Source organism: Rhea pennata, chromosome 7 (assembly GCF_028389875.1).
Source record: "Rhea pennata isolate bPtePen1 chromosome 7, bPtePen1.pri, whole genome shotgun sequence".
NCBI lineage: Eukaryota > Metazoa > Chordata > Aves > Rheiformes > Rheidae > Rhea > Rhea pennata.
The window spans coordinates 13468285-13488207 of NC_084669.1; the positions used below are offsets into that span (position 1 = coordinate 13468285).

Here is a 19923-nt window from a genome sequence, read left to right on the forward strand (position 1 = left end):
GACAAGCAGGTATCTGATGTACCAGCATTTTGGGTTTTTACTAGCACCATCTCAATTTGCCTAAGTTAATATTAAACTTCACATGCTACAGTGAATAAAAGCAGAGAAGTAATCAACTCAGCATATCAAATGACAGATTCACAATAAAGGTGAATAGATGTATCACTTTTGAACTCCCTGGTATGTTAAAACTTCGAAATCTCTTTTGTGCTTGTGAGTACTGATACCATTTCAATGCACAGAAAAAAAGGAGTATAAGCATCCAGTTAAGGAAATCCACGTCTGACTCAGAATGTTATTTATTCTACCACACAAGTGTTTCTCTGTGAGGGTTTAAACAACAGACATTTCATTCTCAAGGCAAGAGATCTACTTACCAGTATTACCAAAGTAAGCTCACCTTGTTTAATATGTCCCTTTCCCTCACAAGCTCATCTATAGCTTTCTTGTCAATCTCTGCCTGCTTTTTAGCAGCCTCCAATTCTAGGGACAAGAAAGAAAGAATATCAGTCCTGGGTTCAAACTGGTAAAAATACAGAAACGCCTAGTGGACTTTTTAAAAAACCTTAATGATAAATGACCAGTTCAATTAGCTCTGATAAAGTTTCGCAGACTCAGGTATCAGCTAATGATGTTAAAGCTTATTTGGATATTTAGAACTCAGGTACAGTGATTAATGATATGAGGACTCATTGTATTTTGCTGTTCAAACACAGATAACACAAAGAAGTCGGATTTTCCGAAATCATGGAGCACACTGAAAGTCAGAACCTTTCAAGAAACTTCAAAACAAGCATCCAAAAGTTGAGGCACTTTCAGAAATAGAGGCTCTCAGAGTTATTCTGATCTCTCTATGTCAAATCCGGTTCTCCAGTGAAACAGTGTGATTCCATTGGGTTCAGTGGAATTAAAACTACTTAACACAGGTCATGATTAACACTGTACATATACTATTAAAATGTTATTAAAAACTGAAGAGAAATACGACTTCATTACATTGTAAAATTAATTAAAACCTGCTGCACTAACACTGCAGTTCATGAAAGGCAATGCACTGGAACGCTAAAAAATGAAGGTAGGTTGAGGGCAACTCTCTATGTGACACAGTACAAATTGGCACATCTCAACACTCAGTTATGTCGATCGTATTTTCACCGCATATATGCTGCACTGCAAAAATCCTCTAACCTTAAAAGCTTTGTGTAAGGCTACTCTACACTCCAACTGTCATCAATATAGTCCCATTCTAGGCACTAAAGGGGAGTGATCTTAAGAGGAAGATGCACTTTGAATGAACAAATTAAGGATAGAAGATAGATCCATTCATCACTTAGACAACTACCTCTCTCTAGTCCAGACATTTGGTTTTTCAGAGTGTCTCTCTCATATTCCGCATCGACTTTCTGTTCCTCTGCAACACGCAGCTTAATCTGGAGAACATCTCGCACTTTGTTCAGCTTTGAAATTTCATGACGCATCTGATTCACTTCATCATCTCTGACCTATAGAACAGCAAAAAGGAAGAGAGAAGGAATCTACAGAAAGAAAATGCCTCTGTACTGAGTATACAGTTATTCTGTGCAATTCAGTGCCCCAGGAAAAAAAGGCAAAAGTGCTGTCAGTGGCCTGAGAGGAGATGATTAGATAACTGAACCCTATTAAAAATAATTTAAATAAAGACAGCTAGGGCAAGGAAAATGATAATCAAATCTTATGCCTCAGGGCCTACAATGATCAATAAAGAATCCTCAACTGCAAGCCATAAGCAACACTACAAAATTCATCCTGTAGATTACATATAGTCAGCTTTGCTTTCCTAACAAGTGACAGTGACTGTGATGAGTAAGATATCTGTAGTGTGAAGTGAGGCCGTAATTCCCGTGTCCCTAATAGCAAGTATCTATTATCCCCAACCCTGTTATAACCTGTGGCTTTAAAGCAAAAGCTAAATGTAGCATTCATCTAATTTGCTATGTAATCAGAGGAGAAAATAATCAAAACACTGCATGAAAATGCAGGAACTAGTTACCAGGAACTGGAACCAAGAATCATAACAAAAATATATCCTGTGCCTTTCAAGAAGTAAGCATAACTTCCTCATATGATTTCAGTGCCACTGTTAGGTTTTACAGCCATCACAGACTACAGCATACAATTTACAGTCTCAGACATTGATTCTGTAAGATGGAGAATCCTTCCAAGTATGTCCTGGGAGGACATGCAAGTATGTCCTGGGAGGATACGAATCTCCACAATTTTTACTGACTACAATAACCTTTAAGAGATTCATGAATACTTTGACAGTTTGGGTTGCCCAACATCATACCAGAGTTGCCCAGCAGACTGCAGGATCTAACTGCAAGCAGAGGGCCTCTCATGACTGGCGTTCCTAGAAACTTTGGTAATTGGCATAAATAATAACTGGGCAGCATCTTCTAATCTTTTCCTCCAGAAGTTCACATACATGACTCTATAAATTCCATCAAGTTTTTCTGAAGTTAAGATTAGATTATAGAACTAAAATCCTCCTTTTAAAACACTAGAGCCTCCTACTTAAAGCTCAGTTGGACATTTTGTAAAGTTTTAAGCAATGATGATATTGCTAGAAAGATAAAGCCAGATGACCTGGAGAACACGGTAATTAGTTTCTTAAATAGGTAATAAAGATGTCCAATCTGCCCAACAAAACATAACACAAAACAAACTCCTAACATACAACCCATTTAGGATCCAAATGAAGATCTTCCGTGTCACATTAGTTCTGAATTGAGCTTTTAATCTGTCAGTAGTAAGTTCTTATCATTCTGACTAATAGTGCCTACTCAAAAAAGCTCTCTGTTGGCAAACAACCTTTTTATTTAAGTGTATGGTTATACTTAACTAAAGCTTGATAAGATAATGGTTTTCTACTCTATTTTCTAACACACTTAGCGCTGCAACTGCAAAATGCAAGATATGGTGGCCATAAAGTAATAACAACTAACATTTAGACATTACCCTTTATTCACAAATGCTCTCAAACTACCCCAAAAATTATATGAAGGAATCATTTAATCCACCCCCAGTTGAAATTCAGCTACCTCTGAAGTAGTACAAAACAACTATTTAACAACGTAAAGTCAGTCAAGAAAACAATTTAGATCAGAATGTAAACACCAGCTTATTTATTTATTTATGTTTAACTTCTTTAGCAGGTCCTGTTGGGGGAAAACAGTAGCATAAGAAGCAACTCCCTTTAGTGGGAGATAGCCAGGATACCATTCTTACAATGTATTACTATTTATTAATATGTTCTGGCAACATTTAAGTTTTGTCAATCATTATAAGAAAGTCATTGCTTCTATCTGAAGATCATGCAATTCAAAAAAAGACCTTGTGCTGGTCAAAAGTACCATGGGTCTTCTACAACCACAGCCTGGTGGGTGCTTTGGCTCATGTGCTAAACACAATTCCTCCAGCAGCATGAGTGCTCTCCTTTCGGGTGATACGCTTGGAGCCTACACTATGGTACTCACACAGAGAGAATGGCACCAAATGAGAGTCAGATCTATTTCTATAATCCTAAGATTTCCCTGTAGGTACCAATTGGGAACTATCAGCACAAGAACTGAGACTAGCCTTGTCCCAAGCGGTATGACTGCAGTCAGAGACAAGGCTGATAAAATACATATATCTTCTGGTACTTACTTTCAGTTCCGCTGTCTTTTGCTGGACATCCTGCATCACTTCTTCAAACATGATATTGTGCTGCTCACTCTCTTGCATGAGCTTAGTATTTCTAATCTGAAATTGCTCAAGTTCCTTGCCAGCTCTTTCATTCAAGATCTGTTGGATTAAAGAACAATCCTATTAATTCTTTCTAATCTGATTACAACATCTACATATACATGAAGGCAGAACCTTCTGTCTCCCGAGGAGATAAAAGCTGCTGCAGATTGTTGTCTGGTTAAAAACTCCTCATTATTGCTGATGAAATTACTAATGTGAAATATGATAAATGTTCGTATTGGCTAGGGAAAAAGATAATTTCTAATGAATAACACAGACGGTGTCATTTCTTTCTGGGAGTTTTGTAGGTCTCCCTCACAGGTGGTAGATAAATATTTTAATTCCTGTTTGGCATTTGGCAGGCATCACATAACATGACAACTTGCTATATATAATCACTACAAATGAATATGAGATTCAAATGACTTCAATCAGCAGAGGGCAGGGGAGCTCTTTATCTGAGCAAGCAAATCCTACATTAACATGCCTATAACATTTCTCGGAGCACATGGTTTGCTGAGACCAAGACACAACCATTTTTCTCTCTAATTTGTCTTCAGTCAAAAGCCCGGAACAGCAATTTCATAGTTTATGCAGAGAACATGTATTTCAGTCTTGGAACTGCCAGTCTTTTCTTCTGCTTGATGGGACTTTCCCTAACAGATATTACACCATAAATGAGGAAAGAATGATCATCATATTTTTGAATTTAAGCATCCATGTGTGACAGACTGATAAAGTCAGTATGTACTCTACTCTTAAAAAAAAAAAAAAAAAAAAAAAAAAAAAAAAAAAAGGAAGTGGGATCTCCCTTTTCTAAATGTATATAGAGAGCAAAGACTACATAAAAAGTGAGAATACTGTTTTTCGTATCACAAATGTCAGGATTACACTGTGTTTCAGGGGGTTCTTTCTTGAGCCATGGGCATGGGTGCAATGAAGCATATAGTCACTGTATCAAACCATCTTTACTACTGTGCAAGCAAGGATACTTTATTATAAATTTGAGCAGTACAAAGGCAGGCATCATAGCCAGCTACAAGTTAGCTGATAAAAAATAACCTTATTAGGTTGCAATAGCTCAATCGCCTTCTCTTGCACATGTACAACCTGAGTCTTGCCTGTGCTTTGGAGAGCCTTCCTGCAGCACACAATGCAGGGCCTCCACAGCCAATTCAGGAGCCAGCAGGGGCAATGAAGGTACTGCAAGCACCCTGCCAATTAGCCTAGGCACTGCATGTCACATGAACTACTAGTGTCCAGGATAGGTTGAATATCCCTAAAATCTGCATTTAGAAAGCTTAAAAGGGACTTTAGAAAGGGGGAGGAGGAAGAACGGAATGCAACAAGGAATTGTAGATATCCCACTTAAAAACAACATGATTATGTCATCAGATCATGGAGCTCTGCCCTCAAAAGCTGCATCCAATTCAGTCATATTCAGAAAAATGATCAACCTTCTCTTTATCTCTTTATGTGAAGTATTTTACCAAGACTCCACGGTGACATAACAAAAGAACTATCACAGGCCTCTCCCCACCCCAATTCAGGGACCTGAAGGAAAAAACAACCATAAATTTACAAGATGCACACAGCTCCGGAGGAAGTTTGCCTCGAGGTAGGACTGTTTTACAGTGATGAGATCTGTTCTGCCATTTACTGAAATTGCTTCTCGGAGAGTTTCTCAGAGTCAGGGGAAATACACTGAAAACCTGAAAATTCAGACTCTTGCAGAACACTGTGTTAGGACATTTTCAGATAAAGTGTTCGGAAGCAAAAGGAAGGAAATCAATCAAAAAAGTGTACTATGAAAATTCTTTGCCCTTTGACAGGAACTATTCCACAAGCTCAAGAGGCAGGTAAAAGTTATTGTGACAGAGAAGAAAGTAATCAGAGATAAAATGACTTTACCAGAGGTACTACAGTCAGTCAGTGGAAAACTGGGAATATATGCCAGAAACTCCACTTGGCAATTTCCTGCTACTATCGTTAGATCATCCATGCTCTTCATGGATTTTGTCCTATTTGTGGTGGTCTTTTCAATATGATCTCCAATAATGTCATCATGATCCAAGCAGAACACTACTGATTTCTATGAGGAATTCTAGCTGAAGTCTGACAGCAAGCTTTAAATATTTATTTATTTATTAAAAAATGTATATTAAGATTAATTATTTATCAAAATGTATTGACTTTAAAATAATCTCCCTCACTCTCTCACCATGAAAAAGTCAGTTTTCTTTTTATTTTGAAATTTGACCCTAATCTTAGACCTGGTGAATACAGGCTGCCACATACCCTACCTTCTGCTCTTTTAGATGCTGTTCTACTTTCAGTTGCTCCTCTTTGTTTTTCTGCATATGTTGCTGTAAAGTTTTAATCTCAGCTTGTTTGTTATCTATTTCAGATAGAAGATTTTTCAGCTCCTTCTCCATTTTTTCCTTCTTTCGAGCCTCTCGAGTTGCCTCATTCTGACGTAACTGGATTTCTTGCTGAAGCTGTAATAACAGACAAAATAGTTAAAGTTCTGTTGCTTTTTATTCAGGAAAACAAGGCTTCTGACGTCACCTTTTACTATGTTAAATTTTGAAAACAATAGCTTCTCTATTGCTGTATCCATTGCTAGATGGCATATGTAAGATTTCCTCAGATTTAAATATGTTCTCCAGTGATTGAACTAAAAAAACTACATAAGAGAGTTTATCTATTGATGACAATAGCTTTTTAAGCATTAGTCAGTCCATCCGAGAAGAAAAGTCTGACAGAGTTCAGATGTAAAAACATTCCTCTGGAGATACAGCAGCACAAATGGATTTTCAGTTTTAAGTTACTTGTACAGTTGTTTTTTCTGAATACAGAGTTAAAACTAACTTGGCGTTCATTTTGTACTTTAAGTATTTTTATTTTGATTTTTCTATCTTACCAGCAGAAACACTTAGCACACTGATTGTAAAGGAAAGGAAAAAACATCAGAGCAATGTTCATTTTCACAACCGCTCTCAGTCTTTCTGCTCTCAAAGTTCCTCTGCAGGAACTTTGAAAGAGTAGATTTCTGTCATACATAATAGACTGTCTTGTGACTTCTGTTCTCTCTCTCCCCAAAAATGTGATGGAGCAGAATCAGCAGAGAAGAGCCACAGGGGGGTTGATCCACATGGAAATGTTGAGTGCATCCAGGGACAAGCAACTGAAAAATGCTACTTGCTGCGCTAAGCCTGAACTAAAAATTCCTTTCGCTCTGAGTCCACAAGTGAAAAGTTCCCAGAACTGACAGAGTCTTAAGTAGGATCTTCAAAAAGACATAAACAATCCTAAATAAATAATTCTGAAGGAAAATAATTTCATATTGAGAGAACAGGAGGTTCCACATATTGTAACATTCCTGTAAGGTTAATGGCTGAGGAAGTAAATGTCAGAAGATTTTAAGTTGGTAAGATTCAGTAAGTTCTGATGAGAGTTTCACTCTGCCCTCTTTTCTGCAATGCTTCACAATGCTGTCAGAAAAGCAAAGATTTATATTCTTTTCTATCACATTCTCAACTACCTGTTTTAGAAACAGAAATTAGTATTGTCTATGGAACCTGCACTGACCATTACTCTCCTATCTGTGATCAATAAAAAAAGTAAGCCAAATGCTGTTTCCAGCTCTCTTTTCTTGCTGTTATTTGGCCATATCAGAGTTTTCTATCCCATTTTCCACTCTTTTGCACTTTCTCTCCATTTAGTGAGTACCCTATTGATTCTTGGTCTTCTGTTTCTCTAGGTTTAAATGAATGTATACATACCACTAAGCAAAGAAGAGCCTTCTATTCAGATGGTCAGAAAAACAGAGAAACAAACTGAAAGAGGAGATAAAAAGAGCAAGGCTGAGATGGAATACAGCTGCTCTCTACAAACACTAGGGTGAAGAAAAATTACTTGAGCTAAAGAACAGCACGTTTAAATTAGTGTGACAAAGAAAGTAGGAGGTCTCTAACCATCAGAAAAGTGGGGTTCTGGAAAAGCCTCAGAAAAGCAGTCGGGGAGCAAACATTACAATTAGTTTTTAAGTCAGAATTTGATATCTTCTTAAAAATGATGATATGACATCATACAAAAACAGCATCAAAAGCAGGGGCTTTATGATAACTGTTCCAGGTCTATGTGCTAAGTAGTTGTCTGGAGGAATGAGGATTTACAATGCAGAAGAAAAACATCTTCAGTATGAAAGAGAACTATGATTTAGGCAGAAGAACTGTGGCACCACTCAGGGTATTGAGAAGTCAGTAAATGACAATATGCTTTGCAAAGGACATAGCCTAGAAATAGAGCAAAACAGAAAACCCATTCATAACAGACTCCCTGCTGAGAACTCTTGGAAAGGTCTGAGATGTGAAATAACAGGGAGTAAGTAGTACAGGAGAGTAGTGAGGTAGTAGTCAAAGGAGATTAATTGCAAAGGTGGAGAATGGTTCGGGACAAAGTCTAAAATCGCCACCAGGTGACCTGCACTGACCTGCATTATGGATTGATCTGCCTCGGTTTTTGCTCTCTCTATATCCTGTTGCTGCTCTGTAGCTTGAGTTAGACTTTCACGTAACTTCACAACCTCTGACAAGAGTTGGTCTCGCTCCTTTGTTATGTCTTCTTTAAATTTGAGCAAATCCCGGACACTAGAAGAAAAGAAATAATAGCTGAGCCGTGTCATGGACACTTTGTTCTTCCACCAATACGAAGATCTTCCGTGAAAAATAGGAGCTTAAAGGTGTTCTGTTCCATTTTAAACTCCTCTTCGATTAGGCCTTCACTAGTCAATCAAATTATGTGCTCCAGCTACTGTAATCATTAAAGAGTCACTATCAAAACAGTTTTAAAACCTAACCAAGTCCAATAAATAACAAATAAATTTCTTGTTATTTGCCATCCTCCTGAGTCTGAAGAGTCTTTTACTTTCCCAAAATGGTAACAGGGAACAAAACTCCAGGCCCACTGCAGAATTAGTCAGCAACCAAAAGCTTATTACATTATTGCAAACAACCTCTCTGCAACTTACCTAACTGAGCATCTAACTGAATGTCTTGCCATCATCTAATGTAAGAATAAAATACACTCCATGTTTCTACACATTTATACTTTGAAAGAAAGTCCAAGCAGTGCAGTGTGGGTTCAAGTTCCACCTTAAAACCCATGGTTATTATTCTGAATGACTTGGAAATGCCATATAGGACTGAAAGCCTACAAAAGAAGTGCTGAGTCCCATTGCCTTATCACTCAATAGAGTATTTAAATATTGAACTGGACTCCATGTTTCTACACATTTATACTTTGAAAGAAAGTCCAAGCAGTGCAGTGTGGGTTCAAGTTCCACCTTAAAACCCATGGTTATTATTCTGAATGACTTGGAAATGCCATATAGGACTGAAAGCCTACAAAAGAAGTGCTGAGTCCCATTGCCTTATCACTCAATAGAGTATTTAAATATTGAACTGGACAGCAACACAAAAGGAACTTGCAAAAGAAATCCTGCTCAGACAGGTCTCTGCAGCCTGCTAGGCAGCTGGCAACTGCAGGAGTGATGCCTTGACAAAGTCATTGCTCCGGGCTCCTCCAGGAGAACCAAAAAGCAGCCACAGACAGCTGCCTCTAGGGAGAGTTTTACTAGAAGCAGGCTGGTCGGCCAAACCTGTAGGTTCGGGGAAATCTGTTACGTAGGACCAAATAAGCTCAGAGCCAAAAGGTGGAGGAGTGGATTTCTCAGGCATTTAGATGGTTTATGTGCTAGGTCTTGGAGGGGAAAAGTTGGAATGTACTGAAGGCCAAAATTGTAAACCCAGCTCTCGTTTATGCAGCCTGGTTACACAGTGTGTGGGGAGATGAGCAGGCCCCATGCACCAGCAGAGATCCTGCATGCCTAACATAAATGCCTTACGCAGCGTGAACGTTTCGAGCCAGAACAAGCTGGGCTAACTGCCAGCAATCTGGACAGAAAACACACAGGTCTTAGGGGCCAATATACTTAATCTCACCTTCGAGCTTGCGCTTAATCTTGTAGCCTAAGCACAGCTAGAGGACCTGATCCCACAAACATTAGATTTTGGGGAGTATTTAAAATCTCTAGGATCTCTGGATCATTATTTTTACACCATAGCAACTAGAGGCTTCATCTAAGAATACGGTCTCTCTTTGCTCGTGACTGTAGAAGTATTCAATAAAAAAAGCAACCATATGTTAAAAATCTATAAATATAGAAGACAAAGAAGAACACAGAAAGCGATGATGCTTTACAACAAAGCTGGGAACAGAAAAGAAGTCAAGTCTCCCGCTTCTTGTCTTATCTACTTGACCCTGTTGCCATCACATGCAAAAATGTTCACAAGATCCTATTCTCAAAGACATTGTGTGTTGAAATGCCAGTTAGATAAAACAGTACAACAGATACTGAAGAAATGCATAATATTGATTTTTTCTTTGATCTCTCAGTTTAATCCAGTGCTGAATGAACTGTCTCTGAGCCTGATTCTCTACTTGGTCATTGCATTAACACATACACCAATAAATGTGCACTAATGAGAAAAGTAAAATGGAGTAAAGACCTCTCTGATTTCCACTGTCTTTGTAATGTGTAAGTAGCTAAGCAAGGTGCAGCATGACAGAAAATCAGGTCAGGCTTTCCTCCTTCCTGGGGAAAACTTACTTGTACTCCTGACCTAGGGATAGTTCAGATCCTTGCTCCACTAATTTAGTTAGGCGTGCAATTTCCTCTCTTAGTGAAAGAATTGTTTCTTTTGCTTTCTGCTCCTTTTCATAGGCTGCATCCACCATTTTCCAGGCCTTTTCAATCTCCTAGGAACAAAACAGAAAACACTTAAATTAAATGGGGTTGAAAATGAACAACAAATTGAAAATTAATTACCTTGTATTTTGGTTAATTAAGGAAATAGATTTTCATGTCTTTTCATGCTTAGATTCACAGCTGTTCTTTCTGCCAGTCCTCTGTTCATTTGGACCAGCACATATTAAACATTTTAAGACATTCAAGCTATGTCAATTTACACCACAAAAGAGCGCTAATACATTTTTTCTAGCACCCAGGCGTTAACATCAGATCTCATTCTGTGAGGTTTTGGTTGTGTAAGTCCCACTAATATAAAGAATTTACTGAACCTTCCAGGCCTACAAAGACACCATTTACTTAAATAGCTTATTTGAGTCTATAAAAATTTTATTATGACAAAGAGCATCTAAATCACTATAACTGAGAATAGAAGAAAAGAGACGTTAGTCTGGGGTTTTCCTCCCTCTTTGCTCACTTCCACCTGTGAGGACTTCGAGTATTTTAATTTTAAGTGTATATTTAGATGAGTCACAGTTCTGATGCCAAATTTCAGCACACGGAATTATTTGACTGCCAGGTTGGCGAGCCACTCACAAGCCCAGAGCTTGATATCCACAAAGAGGGACAGCGGATGAGGGATCGTTTATTTTTTCAACTTCCTCTGCATCTCTCTCTCTCAAATCAGATCCTTAACAATTACACAGCAGGCTTATTGCTTTACAGATTTAAACATCAACAGGTGACTCCTCACGCTCATTTCAGCTCAATTTGGTTCTAGAATTCACTGCTAAAAAGTTACATAAATTCAGAAAACAACTGGACAAATCTGTGGAAGTCATCAAAGACTCATTAAATAAAGAAGACACTACATCTAATTCCTGAAGACCCTGAGCTGCAAATCACAGCATGCTTTCCTGTCTCTCATACTCTTCTCTCAGCATCCACTGTTGGCTGCAGACAGATTGCTTAACTTGATGGACACCTTCTCTGTCCAGGATGGCTGGTCTTCTGGGCAGATTTAGACTCCTACCATGTCAGTGCAATTCTACATAAGCATTAGGGTCTCCACAAGCAGAGCCAGACATAAACATCACTGTATCAGGATCTCTTTCAACTCTTATGTGCAAGAAACTGAGATTGATTAAACTAAAAATTGAAAACAATCTCAGCAATGAAGAATATTAGATATTTTAATTTATATCAAACTGTTCATAGCCATTCTTTATTTAAATTAACATTTTTAGTTCTAAAAACAAACCTATTTAACATTAAACCCAACATGATAAGAACTTATATAACAGTATATACTTAATACATTTATTGAACTCTTGTATATTAAAAAAAATGTAACTCTAAACTGTAATGCCTAAGTTAAATATTCAATCAATTGAACTAGCAGAAGTCTCTGGCTACTAGAATTTGCTGAAAAGCTATCATTGCCATAGCTGTTTCAAGCTAGGAGAGAACACATTTTCATTTCCATTTGATTTATTTAACTAGTTGAGCACATCCATATTTGAGAAACCAGCTGGAGTTTAATGATCAGGGATACGTGTTCTTATGTATATTCTTATCCTTCTTTTTCTGCCTATTAATAGAGTTAAATGGTGAGTTCTACTTGTTCTGATATTCCGAAGGAGACTATAATCAGTGAAATTCACTATCTGCAACAGTAGTTTCATTACTTAATAAATTACTTAGTTCAAAATCTAATTGAAAAATGTCTTTTTTCATTATGTATCAAGCACATTTAAAACAGTTTTAAATATTAAAATCAATTTGGCAATATTTTATACCTTTTAGTTCTAATTTCCATTCAAATGCAGCAATGATCACACATCATGTATTAAATACTATCTAGCAAATAAGAAATTCTCATTCACTATTCTCTAACATAAAAACGTTAAATTAAGAAATTTAAGTAAATGTATGCTAGACTGAAATAATGGTACAAAGACAGTGTATCATCTTAGCTGGCAAAAAGCATAAAATTTAGCTGTAAACAAACATGTTTCAGATTAAGCAACCAATAAGAAGCAACCAACCTTTCTCTAGAAAAATGCAAATGAAAAATAAGATTAAAGTTGATTACTTAAATCAAAGCTTCCTGCTGACTGATGAGATTGTGATTAAAATTGGTGAGTTAAATTGCTATGATTGAAGTTGGGGGGATAGAATTGGCAATTAAAATCAATCTGCCCTTTAAGAAGTCTTTTTACTGGCTTCAGTGAAGTTCAGATTAGGTCCTTATTCTTGTATCTGCACCTTGTTCTGGTGCATATTCACAAAAGGGATTCCCTGAAGTCAATGAGACCATTCAGATAAGCAGTGACTGCAGGTCACCTTAAGATGTGCTTTCTGAGCTTTAGACTGCTTTTTATGTGTGTCAGGATAACTCTTAGCAATAGGGTTAGCAGGCACAGATTATGGTCCCTGTTCATAGAATCACCGAATTAGAATGGTTAAGGTTGGAAGGAACCTCTGGAGATCATCTAGTACAGCCCGCTTGCTCAAGCAGGGTCACCTACAGCATGTTAGACAGGATCATGTCCAGGTGGGTTTTGAATATCTCCAGAGAAGGAGACTCCACAATCTCTCTGGGTAACCTCTTCCAGTGCTCTGTCACCATCACAGTGAAGTAGTTTCTCCTCATATTCAGGTGGAACTTCCTGTGGTTCAGTTTGTGCCTGTTGCCTCTTGTCCTGTCGCTTGGCATCACTGAAAAGAATCTGGCCCCATCGTCTTTACACCCTCCTTTCAGATACTTATACACATTGGTAAGATTTCCCCCTCAGTCTTCTCTTCCCCAGGCTGAAGAGGCCCAGCTCTCGCAGCCTTTCATCATGGGACGGATGCTCCAGTTCCCTCACCATCTTCATAGCCCTACGCTAGACTCTCTCCAGTAGTTCCATGTCTCTCTTGTATTGGGGAGCCTAGAACTGGATGCAGTACTCGAGATGAGGCCTCACCAGGGCTGAGTAGAGGGGCAGGATCACTTCCCTCAACTTCCTGGCTACATTCTTCCTAATGCACCTCAGGAGACAATTGGCCTTCTTGGCATGTTGCTAGCTCATGGTCAACTTGTCGTCCACCAGAACACCCAGATCCTTCTTCTCAGAGCTGCTTTCCAGCAGGTCAGCCCCCAGCCTGTACTGGTGTATGGGGTTATTTCTCCCTAGGTGCAGGATCTAATGCTTGCCTTTGTTGAACCTCATGAGGTTCCTCTCTGCCCAGTTCTCCAGCCTGTCCAGGTCTCTCTGAATGACAGCACAGCCCTCAGGTGTGTCAGCCACTCCTCCCTGTTTGGTATCATCAGCAAACTTGCTGAGGAGGCACTCTGTCCCCTCATCCAAGTCATTGACAAAAAAGCTGGACAGGATGGAACCCAGTACTGAGCGCTGGGGGGCTCCACTAGCCACCGGCCTCCAACTAGACCCCACACCACTGATGACAACCCTCTGAGCTCTGCCTTTCAGCTAGTTCTCAATCCACCTCACTGCCTACTCATCTAAGATGCTTGTTAACAGCCAAAATCTAAACAAGAATTTGCTTCAGCATCAGCAAATTGGGCTTTGTTCTAGTTCTTTGTTTCTTTCCCTTTGAATAGAGGAACAGTAGATTGTTTCCTTTAAATTCAAAAGCAAAGAGGAGGTAAGTTCTGATTGGTAGATGCCTTCATTAAAAAAGTAATCACTTTGTTACTCAGCAAAGAGGTGGAACAGAAAGAATGCAGAGCATGTTGGAATCACAGCATAACTGCAGTATGTGGTTAGGTTTGTAACATGCACTGCAGTCCGTTGCATAATTAGAGATGGAAACACACTGGATGTTTGCAGTCTGAATCATTCAAAAACTTTTGTAGAAGTACTCTGCAAAATGTGAAGTAGACTTCACAAAGTGTGACCGCCTTATTTTATTTTCTTTAAATAGCCCAAAAGATCACATCAGTTTAACTGCTCAAAGACTGAGAATTAATGAAATGCTTACTTAGTGGATTGGACTGATGGCCCTAGAAAATGAAAAATTGGTAACTCCAAGTGTTCTTCCACTGCAACCTTGTGGGACAGCATCCCTAGCATTGAGAAATAGAATTGTATTTCCCTATTGCTCAGTTTTGCTCTTAGCTTCTCCGGCATGACTGTCAACAGCAAACTGTTAAGTGAAATGTATTAAAACTACAAAAAAGCAGTGAACAGACATCAGACAGTAACAGCTATTGATTATTATTGTTTTGAGTTCTACTAGCAATTGATTTGGATAGTTAAATACTACTGATTACAGTAAGGCTTCACAGGGAGAAAGATTTTGCCTCTGCAGCTCATGTTGTAGACCTGGAGCCCTTATCTGGATCTGAACCAATGACCTAGAAAAGGAAAGTTGTAAACCTGTTACCTTGATGAGCCATCAATCACCATGATTTAGGACTTTAATTTGAAGCAACTATACAATTTTTACAGGAACAGCCCCACTAGGATTCTCCTGTCTTTTGCAGATAATGAAATATCAGAACACATTGTTGGTTTAATTTAGCACACAAGATCATCATCTTTACTATTTGAGTGCTTGAAACTTTGTCAGCACTTGTCTTAGGCACCTGTGAGACATATTTTTGTGTGCTAGCAAAATTGTAGTGAAATACTACAGCTGTAACGCAACTCCTCTTTGGAAAGGAGAACAGCATAAAATGTGAAGGGTATGCCAAACACAACCCTCAAAAATGACAAGAACGTTTTAAACGTTATCCAAACAGCTCACAAACTTTTAAGAGAAAGACTAATTCTTGTAGCCAAATTGAAAAAAAATATCACTGCTTTTTACCTGGCCCACAGCACATCACTAGAATTTAAAGGTCTTATGCTGGATATTGTGTGTTTTTTCTAATAGGATCATACTATCAAACAGCTTCTTTACTACAAAATCTTTCAGCTGCTTCAATAGTGGGTGCTATTGCTAAACTGGACCTTGTCTTAGCTTCAGATCGGAAAGACCCTCATTTTTCCTGCTCTTACACTCCTCAGTTTTGTGGATGATGTTGAAGGTTGTGAACACCTTCAAGGATGGCCTCTGCAACTGTACTCATTCAGAATATTGCCATGCACTAACAGAAAGAGAATGATAAGGAACATTGCAATTCTTGACAGCCACCTACCAAGTTTTGATTAGCATCAGTGAAAATCAACGGGATTTTCTAGACAGATTTCATCCTCCTTGAGGATGCTTGAAGCAGCATCATGAGCTTGCAAGCTGCAGACTTAGAATGACAGTACTGCCAGTTATGTTTACTCAGAGTGCATTTTCTTCATAATTCCAAGGACAAGAAACTTAAAGAACTTCTTCCATTTCTTTAGTGCTCATAGAACAGTCTCTATAGTTAAACCAAATTTATTTTACTGGAACAAAATAAGTCTATAGTGTAAAGGACATTAATCATTCTTTTGAAGCATTTAATAATAACTGTAGACTCACCTCTTCTAAAAAAAATAACAACTACAGGGCATAGGGGTTTCTCAACTAAATGCTAAATTAAAGTCTGTCCACATATCACAGCTTAAGCTTTTAAAACCATCAGAAGGAAAAAGAGCTCAAAATACAATCTTTAGATTATTTGACAGTTTAGTTATGGTAGTCAAATCTCCGTATAAGGCTAAAAACATTCACTGTTCTTTAGAGAGCCAAGCAATTTGATAGAGTTCAAATCAAAGAATATAACAGAGCAAACTGGTAAAATCATATTGAAATGATATATAGGATTCCTTTTCAGACACATCATGAACCTGTATTTATATGGGTTGATGACACTTCCCTAGTCTACAACCCATATTGCAGCAAGTAGACAGATTTTTCATGTTCTGGCAACAGTTAATATCTAAACAGCAGTTCAGAAATACTAACTAATCCAGTCTCAAGAACTGTATATTTAAGTACATAATCAAGGTACGATATTTTACAGATGAGAGAAAGCTTAAATACAAATAATTCATGAGTAACTGAAAGCCAATAGATTCATCTTAGTTTTAGCCCAGTGCAAATAAACACAGAATTTGACTGAAAGGGGTAAAAATAGCAGGCTACAGAAAGAAAGCAATTGGTAGCAAAGTAGAGGTTAAAGGACAGGAGATGCTCTACACTTAATCCTCTGGCTAGTTCTCCACATAAAACAAAGTGTTCTTGCAGCTGCTGTTCTTTTTACCGTGTTTTCCATTAGCCATTTAGGTCATACTTAATTCTACTGAAAATCTTACCCTCTTCATTGATGATATAGACACCCGATCATCTTTAGAGAGCTTTGTGAGTGCAGCTATTTTAGATGAATTCACTACAAGCTCAGCATTCAGCTCCCTGCATTTTTCCATGAGACGCTTTTCATTTTCATGAGACTTTTTCATAACAGCATGGAGCTTCTCATATTCTATTCGGAATTTCTCCAGAGTTTTATCTCCCTTCAGTAGTTCGATGACTTCTTGGAAGTCTTTTTCAAGTGCTTCAACTGCACTTTCTTCTAAACATGGTTTGTCAGACTTTTCCTGAATGAAATGAGACAGATAATCAATTAACATCTCACTTATGACCCTAGAATATAAAAAAGCAATATATGGAGTGTGTAACAGTTCCCTAATAAGAACATGACAAAGATTTCTGTAATAGTAGTTCTCTCACTACCATATGATATTCACATTGCAGGCTATTTTTTTCAAATACATCTCCACTGATTTTACTGAAATAACTTGTGCTTTAACAGCCAGAGCTCCTGTAATTGAGCACCAAGACTACTTTAAAGATAGATCTAAAAAAAAAAAGCCATCACTGTGATAGTGTTCAAATAATACATCAACTACCCAGGCAGCCTAGTACTTTAGCCCCAGTTCTTCACAGTTCCCTGAAGTCTGATTAGGTCACGCTTTGTATGAAGCCAGTGTCAGCAAATCACTTTCATATAGATGTATCCAAAAACTCCAAAAATTACAATACAGACCAATCCATCCTCTGCGAGAAGTGCTCCTTTTAAACTTATCACACAGGGAATTGTTGGTCTAGCTCAGTTCTGAAGCCAGAAGCTTCAGGGAGAAATTGGCAGAGGCAAAAGTAGCCTCAACGTCGGAAAACATATGCCTGTGGGTGCGGAATAAAGTTCTGTGTGGGACAGCGGGAATTTGGGGCCTTAATCCCTCCCAGATCTGCTAGGTGGGCACGACGCGCCCTGCGCACTGGGGGGAGGCGTTGGGGCAGGCTGGGTTTTCTCATTTTTCTTCTCCCCTCTCTCTGATGCTGAACCTGTCATTTTGCGTCGCCCCCGGCGTGACCGGCCAGGTCGGGGCCGAGGGGGCCGCGGGCAGGGACGGGGGGTGGCGGCTCACCTCGGCCATGGCGCCGGCGGAGCGCGCGGCACGCCGCGCCCTGGGCGCCGCCGCGCCGTGTCCTGGCAACGGCCGCCGCGCGGGGCCGCGCGGGGGGGGGAGGAGGGGAGCGCGGGGGCGCGCGAAGGGGGGCGGGGCCGCGCGGGGCGGGACAGGGCGAGGCGGGGCGGGGCCGCGCGGTGGGGGGGGCGGGGGCGCGCGAGGGGGGGCGGGGGCGCGCGAGGGGGGGCGGGGCGGGAGGAGAAGTTCAGTTAACGGCCTCGCGGGTGGTCGCGCTATCGCTGTGGCGGCCCGGGGCTCTCGGTACGCGAGCGGCGCCGGCAGGGTCCAAAGAGGCCGCGGAAGGAGCCATATTTTTCACACGGGGCGCGGGAGGGGGCGGGGACCTAGCGGAATAAAATGAAACGGGATTTGCGTGGTTCACGGGCAGCCTGCTGGGTGCTCCGTGCGGCCTCTCCCAGGCAGCAGCTTCCCCCAGAGCCGCGACGCCTCCCCTTGAGGCAGCCGCTGCTGCCAAAATAGTTATTTTCCTCAGTGTGGAAGCGGGTCAGCGGCAGCAGGAGGGTCCCGGCTGGGACTTCGGGGGAGCCGCTTCTCATACCCGAGAAGCGAGGCGGCCTTGGGCGCACAGCCGGAGCCCCGGCCACGCACAAGGCAGGGGTTTGCGTCACGGACACACGATGTCCTGCTGGAAATAAAGTAGCGGGTTAAAGAGGCCAAAGTCCGGGTGATGTAAATAATAGTAAATAAAATATTTAATAAAAGCATAATATAAACCGAGGGAACCTTGGAGAGCCGTCACATGCTTTAACAACTGTGCTAAAGTAGGAATCAGTTATTGCCACTTGCCCCTAGCTAACCATTGAAATAGCTGTTTTATTTCCACAGGATGAGGAGTTACGTATCTGTTCCGCCTTTTTAGGGCCCGGAGGGTGTTACGCCATGTGCTGGTACCCTTCCTAGCACTCAGGATGGTGGTTACAACCGCGAGGATCCTCTCAAAGCCAGCAGCAGTGCAGGAGAGCTTTTCCTGGTTTAATGAGGCATGAACAGTACTCTCTCGTTTTGCCAATTAGATGGTAAAATAGGTGGTTTCAAATGGATGCTTTCAAATGGCCCGATTGTACCATTAGAGTGGGAGAATGATACCCATTTTATGTGCTGTTTGTGTGTATGGCTTAATTTACAAAATGTCCTATATGCTGAAACACAGTTTCAATCAGTTCAAAGCACACCTCTAATGAATGAATGACTGAATAAATAAATAAAGTACCCTTTCCCAGGTTTTCCACTCTTCTTTTTTCTTTTGTACTGGTGTTTCTTACACAGTATAAATACCGGGGAGATGATAAGGATAAATTCCTTAATCCTAGGTTCTCAGATTGTCAAGCGGTCCAAACCTTTAGACCTTTGTTGCCCATGTAAAGAACAATCAAAAAATATGATTTTAGTTTTGATAACAAAATCCTGCTGGAGGAAGAGGATAGGCTCAGGAGCAGAAAGATGGATTATACAATAGAACAGAACAACTTCAAGTATCTTAAATATATCTCCTGGATACTGATAATACCTCCCCTACAGCTATAAAAAGAAAACAGGAATGGAAACTAGTGAAGGGAAGTACCTGTGTGTTTCAGGGTCACATTTATGCTTGTGGGTAGCACCAGAAATATGTCAAAAAAATAATATCCTTATATTGAGGGATGTTCATGGTCATATATTTTTCAGATTCATGGCGACTTGTGTCCTGCGAGACCCTCTAATGGTGATTGTATAGGCTGGACTTCACAACAGGTGCCATTTAAGCTAAAATTAATTCAAAATCAACTAGTCCACCGCAGGGGTAGTTGTGCCTGTAACTGCAGTAGGGTGATGGTATTAGGAGCCTGCAGTGACTCAAGCTGAAGCCTGATGCAGTGACAAGCCCATGGAAAGGACTGATGTGTTAATGGATGAGGAAAAAAAAATCAAGAGGACACCTGGGTT

General features: G+C 39.9%; 1 protein-coding gene across 1 annotated transcript in view; it reads right to left on the reverse strand.

Moving 5' to 3' along the window:
* CFAP58 (cilia and flagella associated protein 58) overlaps positions 1-17977 on the reverse strand; it is a 59587-nt gene extending 41610 nt beyond the window's left edge. The window contains exons 1-8 of the mRNA XM_062580261.1: positions 17938-17977; positions 16825-17106; positions 10442-10590; positions 8264-8420; positions 6072-6266; positions 3688-3825; positions 1343-1502; positions 401-483 (exon numbers count right to left, since the gene is read on the reverse strand). Of these exons, the coding sequence (XP_062436245.1) occupies positions 401-483; positions 1343-1502; positions 3688-3825; positions 6072-6266; positions 8264-8420; positions 10442-10590; positions 16825-17106; positions 17938-17946 (1173 nt within the window). The 5' untranslated portion in view covers positions 17947-17977. The remainder of the gene's footprint in view (positions 1-400; positions 484-1342; positions 1503-3687; positions 3826-6071; positions 6267-8263; positions 8421-10441; positions 10591-16824; positions 17107-17937) is intronic.
* Between the last annotated feature and the right edge of the window lie 1946 nt (positions 17978-19923).